Here is a 14,697-nt window from a genome sequence, read left to right as displayed (position 1 = left end):
TATAAATCACTCAATGGACTTGCTCCACAATACATGGGTTCCATGTTTGTAAACCGTGACAGTGTCAATCCTTATTCGTTGAGAAACACAAATAGTAAGCTGGCTGTTCCTAAGCCTCGCACAAACTATCTGAAGAATAGTTTTAGTTATAGTGGTGCGATGCTATGGAACAGCCTACCGATTGGGCTACGGCTAGCAAATAACCTATCAAATTTTAAAGCGGGCTGTTCCAAATTATTTTAATCTACATTCACATTTGTATTATATTATATTTCTTGTATATATTCCTTACACGGCTCTCATGAAAAGCAGGTATATTAATTATTAGTTTGATTTATCATTGTAAATATTTTTGTAGTCTTATTTTGTAATTCATAATCTTGTCATTTGTCAGCATGAAAATCCTGATTGAGAATACCGTGTGTAAATAAAGTTTAATAATAATAATAATAATAATAATAATAGACCACTCGACCATGGTCGAATACGCTATTTTCCGGCGGACTGGACGAATGTCGAATATCCCATTTTCCCGGCGGACTGGACCATGGTCGAATAGGCCGTTTTCCGTTTTAACGTAAAATTCATATCGCATATAATAATCATACTGAAAGAAATAAAGTTCTTTTGAACGTCACTAAACTCTTTCCGACAAAGGTGACGAAAAAGTTTTATTTTATAAAAGTCCTTGAGTTGTTTAAACATAATTATGTATGCGAGCATAGTCAGTGACAAGCTTCGTACTGCGTCGACTGAATGAAATCAGTCGTAATCAGATATGGCGGTGTGAGTCAGTGTTGCCAAAACACCTCTGGACGTAATAATGACTGAGTAAAATCTAGATGTTGAACGTGATTAAGATTTTTGCGATGGTGATTATGGGTTGCCATCATATGTTTATTTCACTCTGAGGATTCATCTATGAAGGATATATTTTTGTGTGTGATAAATTGTATGGTTTCTTGATATTGCGTAAACAGACACAAAAATATATCCTTCATAAATGGTATGTGAATCTCAGAGAGTTGCATTTAGTTAAAACAATAGCTCTGGCTTTAAGGAAGAGTCAGAGTGATTGTATTCAGGCCACGAAACTGAGATTTCAGCAATTCCGTAATACAAAATCCGCTGAGTATTGACATGATCTTGCTCAAACGTGATGAAAAATTCCCATATAAATACCTTATTCCGGTCTTGCGGGGTAAACTTTCCCTAACCTTTGCCTAATGAGCATGCGTACGTGTAAATTTACGCCACAAAACTGGCGTCAGGCGTCAGGCACTTTAATAGCCTTCACCATGACAGTGATTTTACCCATATTAACCTTGATATAAACAGTGCAGGCTTGACAACTTCCGTTCCCGTTGGCGGAATCAGACCCACCGACGTTTCATCTCGGAAGCAAATATTTTATTTACCAGTTATATTCCTAAACAATACGTGTATTGAAAGTTGCTTGACGATTGCGTTGGAAACAGTAGAAATCATTCTCATGTCGTCATTTTGAATATGAATTAATGATGACTCGAAAGGTCTACTACTTAATAACCTAAGCCTAAGAAGAAGATCTCTGTCTGATTTTTGAGTAGAAGTTCTCTATGACTGGTAGTGACTGTCAATTGTAATGTAGGCACTGAATATTCTGGCAGATACAATCATCTGTGTGTTTGGTTCACATGAAACTGATATCTCTTCTGACTAAACAACAGAAGCTGTGAAAAGCCAAACGCCCTCACAACGTCAAAACCTCATGCTGACCTGGCTGCGACGACCATTATTATAATACATCATACATGTAAGTGATAATTGGAGTCTTAATAATTACTTTTGAAAGATAACGCGTCCATTACGCCAACCAGCAAACACACAATAAGTCAATAATCAAGATTAGAAGTAAAAATGATTAGTTGAATAAGTGAATGCAACTGTTTATAATCTTTCAGCGTCCTTGTTTTAAACACACACAGAACAGAAGCTACAAGCAGACAGAAGTTGAAGTTCGAGCCTTATCTGACCTGGGTTTGAAAGATCACGGATCCTGAAGTGCTTTTTTTCAAGGTAGTGTAAAAAATGGCTTAGTTAACGTCTCAGGTAGAATATTGCCGTAGAGTACGGCATTGAAATAATTTGTTGTAGTTTGTGTCAGAACTGCCAGATGAATAAATAAATCAGGAACTAGTAGTGGTCAATAAGTAATTTAGCTTGTATAGGACTATAGGTACAACACGTAAGTATTTATTACTGCAAAGCTTTCGGTCCGTTAACCCGCAATATTGCACTGATGTTCGAAGGCCCGGGTTAACGGACTGAAAGCTTTGCAGTATTAAATACTTACGTGGTGTACCTAAATTACTTTATCCACTGTCACCATGCAAACATACAAGAATATTATAGCGGTGCAGGTCATGTGTAAATAGTGCATGTTCTTCAAAATTTTTGCCTGAACCACTTGAGTCTTGATATTTCAGGCGTCAGAATGGAGATTGGAGGAACTTACGTGGTAATAATGTTGTGTCTATTATTGTCGCTTCACGGAAGAGATGGAACGAAGGGCGAGTCTGGAAATGGTATGGAAAAAATAGGACATAATTTGTATGAAAAAATCGCAATGACCTTTGCGAGATTTCCGGCAGATGCCCAAAATAGAAATTCGTTTATAGTTAATCTAAAGTTTACCTACGAAGTACGATCCACTGATGTCATCAATCACGTGTTTATTCTTACTCAATTATAACCTTATCATTGTCTCATCATCACCGCTGCTATATATTAAATTGTAAGCGAAGTCCTGAAATAAATTGTAATTTCTTGCCCTGTTTCAAATATGTTGTAATTTTTCAACCATCATGTATCAGCAGGTATCCGTACTTGGGTTAGGTATAGAAATGGACTAGTGTTGGAAGCAATTAATATCCAACTGATTATTGCACGAGATAGAGATGGAATGAACACGCTCTTATATCTGTGGTGCAATATTAGTTGTTTTTTTTTTCAGATAATCTATATCAAGAGATACTACAGGAATATAAGAACATGCTTGATGAAATCACGATGTATTCAGGATTTGGACCCGTTGGCAGTAGAACGAGCTGTCAGAATTCATGTCATGTTCCTTTGACAAAAATGGAGAGATCAAAAAAAAGCGATGAATGTCACTGTGACAAACACTGCATAGCATTTGGTGACTGTTGTTTGGATTATTGGCAAAGGTATGGAGCGAGTTATCCCGGCTAGGCGAGGTAAAAAGCGCATCACATCAAAGGCTTAACCTGATTAGTCTTTCATTCATTATATATGCAGTTTTCACCTCGCCTAGCCGGGATAACTCGCTCCATGTAAACAGTGATCACGAAGGGGCGTTCTTATTGACTTTAGATAATATTTGCTTCCCGTTATTGATTCAGCGTTACTACACAAGTAAACCTAAATTAAACTAACTTTATTTATGCACAATCCAGTTCATTGTCACTTGCAATACTTCTTGATTGATATATTTTACAGTTGTAACGTCTCATTCCTCAAAACCATTGGTAACAGCCGACAATTTGAATGCTTGGTCCCTACACTTAAATTATCGAACCGTACAAAGCGACCTCGGAAAATCGGAGGACACGAAGTTATCACGAAATGTCCGAAGTCTTTTTATGATTCAAAGATGAAAAGAAAATGTGAGAATCCTGTATCATATGAATCCGGTCCTTTTGTGGAGGGAAAAGATGGGAGAACGTATAGGAATGAAGATTGTGCGCGTTGCAATGGAGTTAAAAACCGAGTGACCTGGAATACAGGTTTAGCATGTGATAAATCTACTTTTGATTTAATTAAAGAACGGCTTGAAAATAGACACTTCAATTTTACTGAAGAAGAGCGAGAGATGATACGAAATTCATGCGATGTTGAGATGAGCCCTCCAGATAAATCTACGACTTTCCAATGCAAGATTGTCGCTGAATGCCAGAACAAAATCCACCCAGATTATTCGAAATGCCTGCTTTATAAACAAGAAGTTGGTTCTTATAATTTTCAAACTTACAAGAATCCTCATTGTGCGAAATGTAGTGGAATTCTTATGTTTCAGCTTTTTTTCCGAAGAATGGCATCGAAGGACGATAAAAAGTCGCTTGCAATATTATTCGACTTTTCAAAAGCTTCTCAAATTTATGGCTCCGAAGAAGAAATTGCAGCGTGTCCGAAAGATGAATTGTACGACTCAGAGGAAAAGGCTTGCAGAAAGCCACAATATGATGTTCGACGTTTAAAGCTGTTAAACTGGACGTGTCTATTTATGAATGAAACCTTTTCTAATTCTTCACAACATATAGTTCAGTATGAAAATGGATCAGTATTTATTTCATCGCATCAGCGAGTTTACGAACCGAAAGATTATCACAGGCATGGAGAGAATATAACAGTTTGTGGCAATTTTACAAAGTATTTCTTAAAGACAACGAAAACTTCGACCACTCAACTTTTTTCAACTGCAGAATTCAACCTAACGGTAGTCGGTTATACATCATCCATCATATCCTTACTACTTGTATTGATTACATACTTTTTATTCAGTGAACTACGCACTCTACCAGGAAAAATGACTATCTGTTTAGCCATAGCCCTACTCTTTAGTCAACTGTTTTTCCTCGTCGACATCTTTGGAGATTTCTCTGGTAGCTTATGCAAAGGAATTGCAATAATTCTTCATTATTTGTATTTGGCATCTTTCTCATGGATGACAGTGCTCGCTTATGATGTGGCAAAAACATTTACATCAAATGGTAGGTTTTAAGAGAAAACTATATTTGTCAAGTCTATGTATATAGATGAACTATAATGATAAACGTATTTGTTATAAAATCGATATGCTTTGAAACAAACATTCCATTTGATTTTCATGCTCCATTATTGATGGCAAATAGGACGTCGTTCGCAAACCCACCGAGAGCAACGAATATTCTTGTTATGTTCTTTATACGCCTGGGGCTTGCCATTGCTATTGGTTGGTCTTGCATTGTGTATGGAAAATACTGGAGTTATTGATATAAGTTACGGTAGGTAACTTGTCTTCCACTTTGAGCCAACACGAACGATTGTCACGCTAAAAATACTCGATACATTCGTTTAGGAAATGCTTATTATTGTTGGATAACTAATCAAGTGTCGCTGGTGATATTCTTCATCACTCCAGTCATGATTATGATACTGTTCAACATCGTTGCATTGGTACTCGTCTTGACCTTGATTCGCCGTGAACGCAAGGTAAATATGTTTTTATTTGAAATGTAGACATTGATATCCACCTAAATAATATAAAGCCTGCCAGTTTAGGTTCCTTTTTAGACCTCTATATGTGAATGCATGGTTTTGTAGCGAGGTAAATTTGATCATAAATGCAGGAGAATGACTGGTAGTCAAGCTTAAGTTTTGAATGAATGTTTTCAGATAACAAAGAGAGTGATATACAGATCAACAACGAAACAAGATTTCTCTGTATGTTGGAAGTTAACGACAGTTTTTGGAATCACGTGGGTACTTGGTCTTGGAGTGCCGTATCATGTTGCTCTGCGTATTGCGTTTATTCTGTTAAATTCATTACAAGGTACTTTATAAGCATACTGGATAGTGTTAGTCGGTAAACTATTTTTATTTAGACTTATAGTCATGCCTGAAACTAAACTAAAAATATACATACACTGTTATTTCTCCGCGTGATCTGGTGAGGATCAAATGCAGCAAATACTAAAGTCAAATTTTTTTTAATTAAGGTTTCTTTCTAATGGTTGGATTTATTATGACCAAGCGGACCCTAAACCTATATCTGCGCATGACAGGAATGGGACCGCTGATCACACGAACTGGTCCTACAAGAAGCACAATGAGTAGCACCAAGTCCTTTCGCCGACGAAGAAACAGCGATAACGTTCTTGTAAAATCAAAACCGGCCATCAAACAACAGAATCCACGGTCGCCAGCCGAAGAAAAAAATGACGTCGTCATAAAATATGCTGATCCCCCCGGTGCTGCAGAAAAAATGAAAGCGATAGAGACAACCGTATAAAGATATCATTAGACCCGGCTACTTTGAGTCAAACAATGGCCAATAAAGGCAATAATTAATAGCTTTTAGAATTAGGCATTGCCAGGGCGTCATTGACATTGATTGGCCTTGAGTGAGCCTTGAAGATAACTTAATATTTGGCACGAAAACAAAACTATGTAATTTCAACATAAGGATTTGCCTCGGAAAATAGATAAAAAGATGAAAGCAATCGGTCCAAATCACCCGGAATTTTCATGGCTGTCTCACTTGTCTGGTTGCTTAAAAGTATTTATAATGAAATAACCAGGGCTTGGCCCACGGTCCACAGTCGCAGTGAAGGCGAAATGAGAAGTGATTTTGTGAAAAAGTAGAGCCAATATATCTTACATAAGATATACTAAATATTCAGTCATGACTCATACAAACTACAGCTGAATGTGTTGTACATATATAATAATAATAATATTTAAATAGACAAAGATCAATAAACTATTGAATATTTATGTACTTGGCGTATTTCAGCTAATTTTCTGATTAAAAGAGATAAGATTTAAAAGATAAAGAGTTGAATGAAATGATTGAAGTCATAAGTGCAGTAACTATACTCAAGTTCAAATTTCACAAACTTTTTTTCGTTGTAGATTAGTAAACACATGGTACGTGTTTTCAATTTGAGCTGAAAGGGATCGTTTGCCAAAGTCTCACGACAATTCATCACGCTGTTCGTATTGTTGTTCATAAAATTACTTTTGCTTTGTATGAGGTTAAATAAATTTAAGGCTGGGTTATTTCCATATGACTCATGAGGATTTCGGGTCCTGCTGAATTGCCTGAAAATCGGAATAATAATATATCACTTGTTCACTAGGATGATTTACCGTGGTCAAAAAACGAAATAACTAATCATAACTAATCATAAAACAAAAATGATTAAAAATAAGTTTGTCGTCTGATATTACGTGCATGTCGGTGAATTCGATGCCATCTGATGAGCAGATAGCGGTTTATAGTCATGGCCAAAGTTATTACTTCGTTTATATCGACATGATATTGTATTGACATTAGTAATTAGCATAGGAAACGTTATTGCAAGATCTTACCGCTCCTTACTTCTAAGCCTTTCATATTTTAGGCGCCCAGTTTCTATATTGTTAGAAGAAATTCCATGCTTTATTATAATGCCCAACTGCAGTTCCAACTGTGTTATCTCAGCCTATCCTCTTCTGCGTAATAGCATGATCAACATTGATAACCCAACCCTATAATCATGAGCTATGAAACGCATATTTTTTTTCACGGAAGCAACCGAAAAACAAATAATTTATTGACTTGGTGTCACTCAAGAGGCTTTGGCGGTGAAGATTTGACGTAACGTGCTCTAAGATTGGAGTCAAGTGTCACTTGATCAGTAGCATATGGCAGAACATGAGCCTGCCGGATACTGCATAAAAACTAGCAATAACATCGTAAGCGGGTAATCTATTCAGACACCCCGTTGTCTTCATTGAGAATTACTTGTATATATAAACATCTCAATAGCTTGATTGTGATTAAATCAGTACGTATATATCGTTGGAATTGGTTGAAGTTTTAATATATCTGCTACGAGATTCAGTGTCCTGCCTTAGACAAATATTTGACTTTGGGTCTAAGGCTTTGTTATTTTGATGACTGGTTCAACGTATTGTAGAATGCTATCCTAAACAGTCAGATATCGGTGCTGATCAGTGATTAACCTAAGGTAAGCTTTGAAGATAATAGTCTGTAAATCTTTCATCAGCTCTGAGTAGTTTTGTTTAGCACTCTTGAGACGCACACGGTCTTTGGAGTGGGTTATTTTCTAGAGCACAAACTTTACACTTTCCGTTGTTGATTCATTAAGATTTAGAGAACCAAACACGCATGAAGAATGAGAAGGCAACTGCATGAAGCTAGTCTATAGCCATACGCATACGTAGACGACGAACCAACTAATAAAAACGACCATGCAATGTGTTAGCATATAATGTTTATATTCACCATCATATGAAAGAATAAATATAGCGCAGCCTTGCGTGACTATGGCAAAGGTAGATTTGTACATTGATATCGCGTCTTAAATGTTATAAGTTTGATTACTCTAACTGAAAAGTAACTGAACCGTCAGATCAAAGGTTTTCAAGGTAAATGTAGTTGTTTTTTCAATATTATTATAAAGTGCGGTGCGTACATTGAGATCGAATCATTTTCGATTTTTAATCAATCTGTTAAACGAAGCAAATCTTCGGTTATAGTTATTTCAGTTCGCTTTGGATTTTATGAAAATGTATGACTAAAAGGATGATTATATGAAAGAGGATAATTCCCGCGGGTTCGTGATTCAGCAAAGCGGCTAAATCGTCACACTGTTGATAGTCACGCAATTAATAGCGTGTAGTAATAAGCACATATTTCATCAAGATGTCCTCTTGTGACGGATGTCCGAACAGTTAAATTATTTGATTTACCCAATTCCTGTGCGCACGTTCTGTTCAATTATAATTATTCTGGGTATTTCTGGAACACTTCAGCTCAGCATGTTACAACGGTTTGAACTTCCTTGAAATTTTCCGGGTGAAAATTTTCCTTTTTTGATTTTACATATATAAGAACTGAGATGCATAAAAAAAATTATACAGCTATATATAATATCATTTTAGGACTGAATGCACCACGTTTGAAGTATCTTTTTCAGGTAGTTCAGACACAAATTACTACGATATCTTATTGTAGAATACTACCTACACATGTAGGCCCCATGTAGGCTACCACGTTTGAGTTCAGGGTCAGGAGTTCAGACAAAAACACACTACAACAGATGAACAGAAACATCTAATCATATACAGGGAAATGCTTTTGATCTCATGTCAGGTGAAAGCATGTAATTTTTCGTTATCTTTCGTTTAATCAAAGTGCCATATTTTAATCTTAATATTAAGAGCGTTACGTGTCAACAAGGTGTTTTAATCAATATCGTTCCTGAGCTCTTGCAACTCATAGCTAAAAAATGTCAAGAATTTTGATTGTTTGTTCAGAAGTATTCGGAACCGGCCATTAACATCTGCCTGTTGACTCTTTGTGCGGATTCCAATAACATTAGAATTGGACCGTTTTAGATGAATTAAAAAAGGTCTACTCAGATCGTCTATGGCCTAACTGCTATATATATAACAGCTCTGACGGAAATATATAGAAAGCTGTTTATTCATAAATATTTTCCTACTCGAGTGAGTCAGCATTTTATATTAAAACCGTACAACTGGACTTTTTTCTTGAGTACTTGAGTAAATATACTGTAGTAAATATATTGAGATACGACATAAAAAATTTGGGGTCCGAATGGAAACAATATATCACTGAAATGATGATGACTCGTCAAATTTTCTGGTGACAAAATTTGAAAAAAAATACATTACGTCAAAAATCATTTACAAAGACGGAATATACAAGTGAAAAATAAGGTTTGCCGGGACTTATTCGTCTCAAGAAGCAGCCCTTCTCTTAATTAACCATCAATCAAAATCAAAGCAATATTTTTCACTGCCCTTTTGTTTACTGCCCATCCCAAAACGACGTGCTCTTCAACATGCGTTGATTTCATCATTAGAGACATGTGCTAATCAACTTGTGTTTTCATTATCAAATGATTAAGAAATAAAGAAATAATTAACCTCAGCATAACAAATATAGGGAGCTTTAGAAGATCGTTAATAACTGAAAAAAAATTCAAATGTTTTCAAGCAAATATCGATAACTGAACTAAATTATATGGATATTTTTTACGACTGAAGCGGTCATTTCATGTCCTAAGTCAACTTGCTTGTAATAATTCAGGCAAATCTCGAAATTTTTCAAAAATATGTTCCTAAGAAACCACACAGCAAATGATTTAAATCTTTAATAACAATCTATTTTCTGAATGATGTTGATCACGCAATGAGTTTCAGCCAATGACGATCTTGTATTCTAACATTGTAACCTAACCTTAACCGGACAGCCATGCATGTGCTATTAACAGATTCATTTATTTGCACTGACACTGACAGACGCGAGTATACTTGTGTATTTATCACTTGAAATTATTTAAATATCACAGTTACTGCCTCAGAGAAGTCCAGGTCTTAAGAAACTACAAGAAGAAAGAAATGCATTTGGCTCATGTCTTGTGCTTGGTGGGGATTCTTTTCAGTCCAATGTTGTTCACCGTTTATGGAAACAGTTCACAGGGAGGTATGTATATGATTTACATATAAATATCACATCTAAACCACACAATAGATGCATGATACGTCTTTATTTAAAGTGAAAGTAAAGTAAAGAAAAGTAAAGAAAAGTAAAGTTTCGACATTAACGAAACGGACTTTCGTAACCGCTAATGTCATGATTGTAATGATTCTCGACACTATAGTTTCTTGGGTAGTTTCAACATGAACTACGAAAGCTAATTGTAGAATACTGCCTCTCCATTAGATCACCACGGTGAGATATAATTTCAAGGTAGTTCATTTGGGCAAGAAACCAAAACAGTTTTCGCATAAAATATTAGAACAATTAAAAAATGAATATTTCTATATAGCTATTTCTATAAAACATCTATTTTTCATTTCTGAAGATGATTTGTACAATTCAACGAAAAAAGAAAAACGGATGATGATGTTGTGGGTTTCATATAGTATGTTCACTCCAGAAACTAAATGCAGAGATTCCTGCGTGGAAGGTGTCTCTGATAGAAAAGATAAAGAAAATAAATGCCATTGTGACAAACAGTGTGTGGCTTTTGGTGATTGCTGTTTAGACTACTGGGAAAGGTAGAATATTAAAATTGATGCAGCTTTATGTCTTTATGACGTATAAATACAGTTATTTTGGTTTTGTCCTCTGTCAAGTACTCGAAAAAAAAACAAGATGAGAAATGAATACTTAATAGACCTTGAGGAGAATTAAATGTTGAGGATGTAAGGATAACGTTTTGTGTATAAATAATTGTACTAAATTTACTTTTTATTTAGTTGTAATTCGTCGTTCACCGCCGCTTATAACAAAGACGAAATCTTCAAGTGTACGCGACCAATTCTTTATCTTTCTTCGAACGCGACAATCACAGAAAATCAAAAAAATCTTGGCGTTCAAGTAGCCACGAAATGTCCGGCAACTTTTACAAATTCAAAAACCAAAAATAGTTGTGAATCTCCTGAAGCAGGAAATGAGAATGTTTTACCCTTTGTCCAGGGATCAGACGGACAGACATATCGGAACAAATTTTGTGCAGAGTGCAATGGAATTATGAAATATACTCTCTGGAATACAGAACTCGCATGTCTAAATAGCACAATGCAATGGGTAAAGCAGAAATTAGCAGAGAAAGATTACAGCTTTACAAGCGAAGAGCGAAAAAAGATTCGTGAATCATGTATGATTAAAATGGCAGCACCGGGTGGAGCGAAAGGCGTGCCCTGCAAGATTGTAACAGAATGTGAAAACACACAAAGCTCTGATTATTTAAAGTGTAAACTTTACAAGCTGCAAGTCTATCAACAAATACCACCCAGAACATTTAAAAACCCTCACTGTGCGAAATGCAATGGAGTGTTCCTGGGGCTTCTTAGCGCCAGGGAGGCACCATCACACCAGGGAAGACAACCTCCAAGTTTGGCACTATTATTTGATTTTACAAAAGGATCGCAGATTTATGGTTTGAAGGAAATTACGATTAGACACACGTGTGAGCCGGGCAAAGTCTACGATTTTAAGCTTAAGCTTTGCCGTCAGCAGCGAATTTTAAAAACACCAAAATTTTCAAACTGGACATGCGCGTATTTCAATGAAACGTTTCCAAATTCTACGGAGTATCTCACGATTTTTGAGAATGAATCAATATACGTAATTGCACACGACAAGTTGTACAGCCAAGGAGAGTATCTCTGGCATGAAGGAAATGTCACTGTTTGTGGAAATCTAACTGTGACCTACCTGAAAACCACGATGGAAAGATTGGGTAAATTATATTCAAAAGCCGAGTATTTCATAACCATCGTTGGTCTTTCGCTATCAATACTTGCTCTTTTGATTGTAATTGTGACATACTTGTTGTTCTCTGAACTACGAAGTAAGCTGCCAGGAAAGATTGTGATCAATCTTGCCGCTGCCCTAATGATGGCTCAGCTTGTCTTCTTGGTCGATATGTTCAGCGATATTAAAGGAAAAGGATGTGTCGCTATTGCCGTGTTTCTTCAGTTCTTGTATTTAGCTGCCTTCTGTTGGATGAATGTTATGGCTTTTGACGTCTCCAGAACTTTTGCAGGAAAAAGTAAGTACACATAATAATTCCTGTGTGAAGAATTCCTAGAGGAGAGGATCACTCTTGGGCAATGCAAAAAGCCCTTACTGGACCTCAAGAAAGAACAGTTTAGAACTGATAAAGCTGATAAATCAAGTTAGTTTAGTTTAGGTTTCCTGTAGTAACACTGATCACACCTCTAGGCTACCGAGTACGAAGAAAGTGATTTTTTTAGGCAGATTTGATTGATTATCGTTTTTCTTTGCCATCACTCCAGGTCATCGTTCACCGTCAGGCTCTCGCAACAAAGTATTTGTGTTGAGTTTGATCTACGCATGGGGTCTGCCTTTGGTTATCACAGGACTAACATTGATTGTTCATCATTCCGGAGCAATGGATGTTTCCTACGGTAAGACTAAATGTCAGGAACCGTAACGAATTAACAGAGAATAGACAGATTTAACAATCATATTTTCTTCTTGACAGGTAACAACTATTACTGCTGGATTACCAATCCTATTGCGATGGTTATTTTCTTTGTCATTCCTGTTGTCGTAATGTTGCTCTTTAATATTATCTCACTTGTGAGGGTTTTGGTGGCTGTACGGCGAGTCAGAAAGGTCAGTTGAACCTCCACGAATACTTTAAAAGCCATACCCCCCTACCTTCATTATCTTTTTCATTGGTTCTACCAAAATTCCACGCTCAGTTGTGACCGAAGCGGACAACTTGCTCGACCACAGTTAAAAAGTTCAACTGTTACAAAGCCTTCCTAAATCTTATTGTATATGCCATTATTCATTATGCAGGTGACGAAAAAGGTTCGAGATAAATCAACGACAGGTCAAGACGCTCGAATGTGTTGGAAACTGACCGCAGTATTTGGTCTGACCTGGATATTGTGCCTCGCAGCAGAGCATCATATTGCGTTGAGGATAGTTTACATCATCTTTAATTCCTTACAAGGTGAAGATCTAGGGATTAAGGCAACTGTATAGGACAGTCGTCACTGTAGGAATCACGATTAGTTTCGGATTAACAGTTTTTAGGATTAGACCAATGATTATCGGAATTTATTTGAAACCATCTATTTCTTTTTCATTAAAGGTGTGTTCATAATGGTTGGATTCATCATGACAAAGAGAGTTCTGAATATGTACTTGAAGAAGGCAGGCAGAGAGCCGCTGACTACAACCACAGCGTCGACTCAGAAATCTACCATATCTCGATCCGAGGTGACCCGGCAAACGAGCCTAGCTCCGCTGGTAGATCGGAAATCTTCGCAGAAATCGCACTCGCCGAGGTGTAAGGAGAAAAATGTAAAAGTTACGACGAACGAGGACTCCCCCGAAGCTCAGCTTATCTCAAGTATGGAAGGACAAGAGACCAAAGTTTAAATTAGACACTATAAATTATATATGTCGAATATAATGATACAAGATATAGATAATAGTTTGTTAAAAACAGACAGAAAAAATGAATATAGTTGCAATTAATGGTTGCTGTTCAGCCATGAGATGTATTGCAACAGATCTCAACACAGCTGGCGTCAAAGACTTAATCTCTCTGTGGTTTACTTAATCATTTGGGATCAATTGCTGTCAGTCTTTGCCTCGCTTATAGTGTTTACGCGATAAATAATAAAGAAATATGTTTGTGCTTGTATAAATAGTAAATTTAGGATAGTCGGTTTTCGACCGTCCATAACATACAATGTGAATAATGTATATCATTAAATACATAGATTTTGAAAAGACATATTTTGAAAATTATGAATCAGGACATTAGGACAACTAAAGGACAGCTAAAGGACAACTAAAAGACAACTAAAGGACAACTAAAAGGACAACTAAAGGACAACTAAAGGACAATTAACTAAAGGACAACTAAAGCACAACCATGCATTTCTTAGTACCACAGTGCTAGTTCATCCAAGCGCCCTAAGTATAGAAATACAGCTCGTTTTGTGTGAAACATACCTTTGTCTTCTACGAGGAAACGTATCCGCCTTTTAGGGTAAGAAAGAGAACAACAAACTATAGTTTCCGCCTCAAAAAACCGTCTTCAGCAAGCGTGCTTCTTCTTTCTTTACTGATTTATTGGTAGTTGTGAGTAACATGCATATATTTGTCATGGAACACCACACAAGTCAATAGCCTGGTCGATTAATGAGAAACGCAGAAGGTAATTACAGGTGCATTCAATGTCAAGAAGAACAAAAGATTGGACTCGATGGCATTACATATGATTATGACCACCCTTTGGAGATTAAATTATTTGCCGACAAATATAGTTCAAACAGGGTCCGCAAATTGAACGATATGTTTTTGGTATAATAAAGAAACGCTAGCAAAATAGCATGAAGAAC

The 14,697-nt window shown here is 36.5% G+C and overlaps 3 protein-coding genes across 5 annotated transcripts; all 3 read left to right on the top strand.

Moving 5' to 3' along the window:
- Positions 1–468: 468 nt before the first annotated feature.
- LOC114522997 lies at positions 469–6,723 on the top strand. Of its 3 annotated transcripts, none has more exons than XM_028543790.1 (9): positions 469–872; positions 1,631–2,058; positions 2,469–2,567; positions 2,996–3,209; positions 3,502–4,772; positions 4,914–5,045; positions 5,120–5,253; positions 5,437–5,593; positions 5,760–6,723. In XM_028543790.1, the coding sequence occupies exons 3-9, from the start codon at positions 2,477–2,479 to the stop codon at positions 6,050–6,052; spliced, it is 2,292 nt and encodes a 763-aa protein (XP_028399591.1). In that variant the 5' UTR covers positions 469–872; positions 1,631–2,058; positions 2,469–2,476; the 3' UTR covers positions 6,053–6,723. The 3 variants fall into 3 exon arrangements, with proteins under 3 accessions (XP_028399591.1, XP_028399590.1, XP_028399588.1); XM_028543789.1 differs by having other exon boundaries at positions 469–1,795; positions 1,944–2,058; XM_028543787.1 differs by having other exon boundaries at positions 469–2,058.
- Positions 6,724–6,803: 80 nt separating this feature from the next.
- Positions 6,804–12,831, top strand: LOC114522998. Its single transcript, XM_028543791.1, has 5 exons — positions 6,804–7,775; positions 10,149–10,282; positions 10,665–10,860; positions 11,062–12,359; positions 12,607–12,831. Exons 2-5 carry the CDS (start codon positions 10,198–10,200, stop codon positions 12,762–12,764), a joined length of 1,737 nt encoding a protein of 578 aa, XP_028399592.1. The 5' UTR covers positions 6,804–7,775; positions 10,149–10,197; the 3' UTR covers positions 12,765–12,831.
- Positions 12,781–14,080, top strand: LOC114522999 (adhesion G-protein coupled receptor G2-like). Its single transcript, XM_028543792.1, has 3 exons — positions 12,781–12,949; positions 13,139–13,295; positions 13,437–14,080. Exons 1-3 carry the CDS (start codon positions 12,854–12,856, stop codon positions 13,724–13,726), a joined length of 543 nt encoding a protein of 180 aa, XP_028399593.1. The 5' UTR covers positions 12,781–12,853; the 3' UTR covers positions 13,727–14,080.
- The last annotated feature ends 617 nt before the right edge of the window (positions 14,081–14,697 follow it).

Source organism: Dendronephthya gigantea, unplaced genomic scaffold (genome assembly GCF_004324835.1).
Source record: "Dendronephthya gigantea isolate DGI-Jeju-01 unplaced genomic scaffold, DenGig_1.0 000026F, whole genome shotgun sequence".
NCBI lineage: Eukaryota > Metazoa > Cnidaria > Anthozoa > Malacalcyonacea > Nephtheidae > Dendronephthya > Dendronephthya gigantea.
This window is presented reverse-complemented; position numbering and strand designations above follow the sequence as displayed.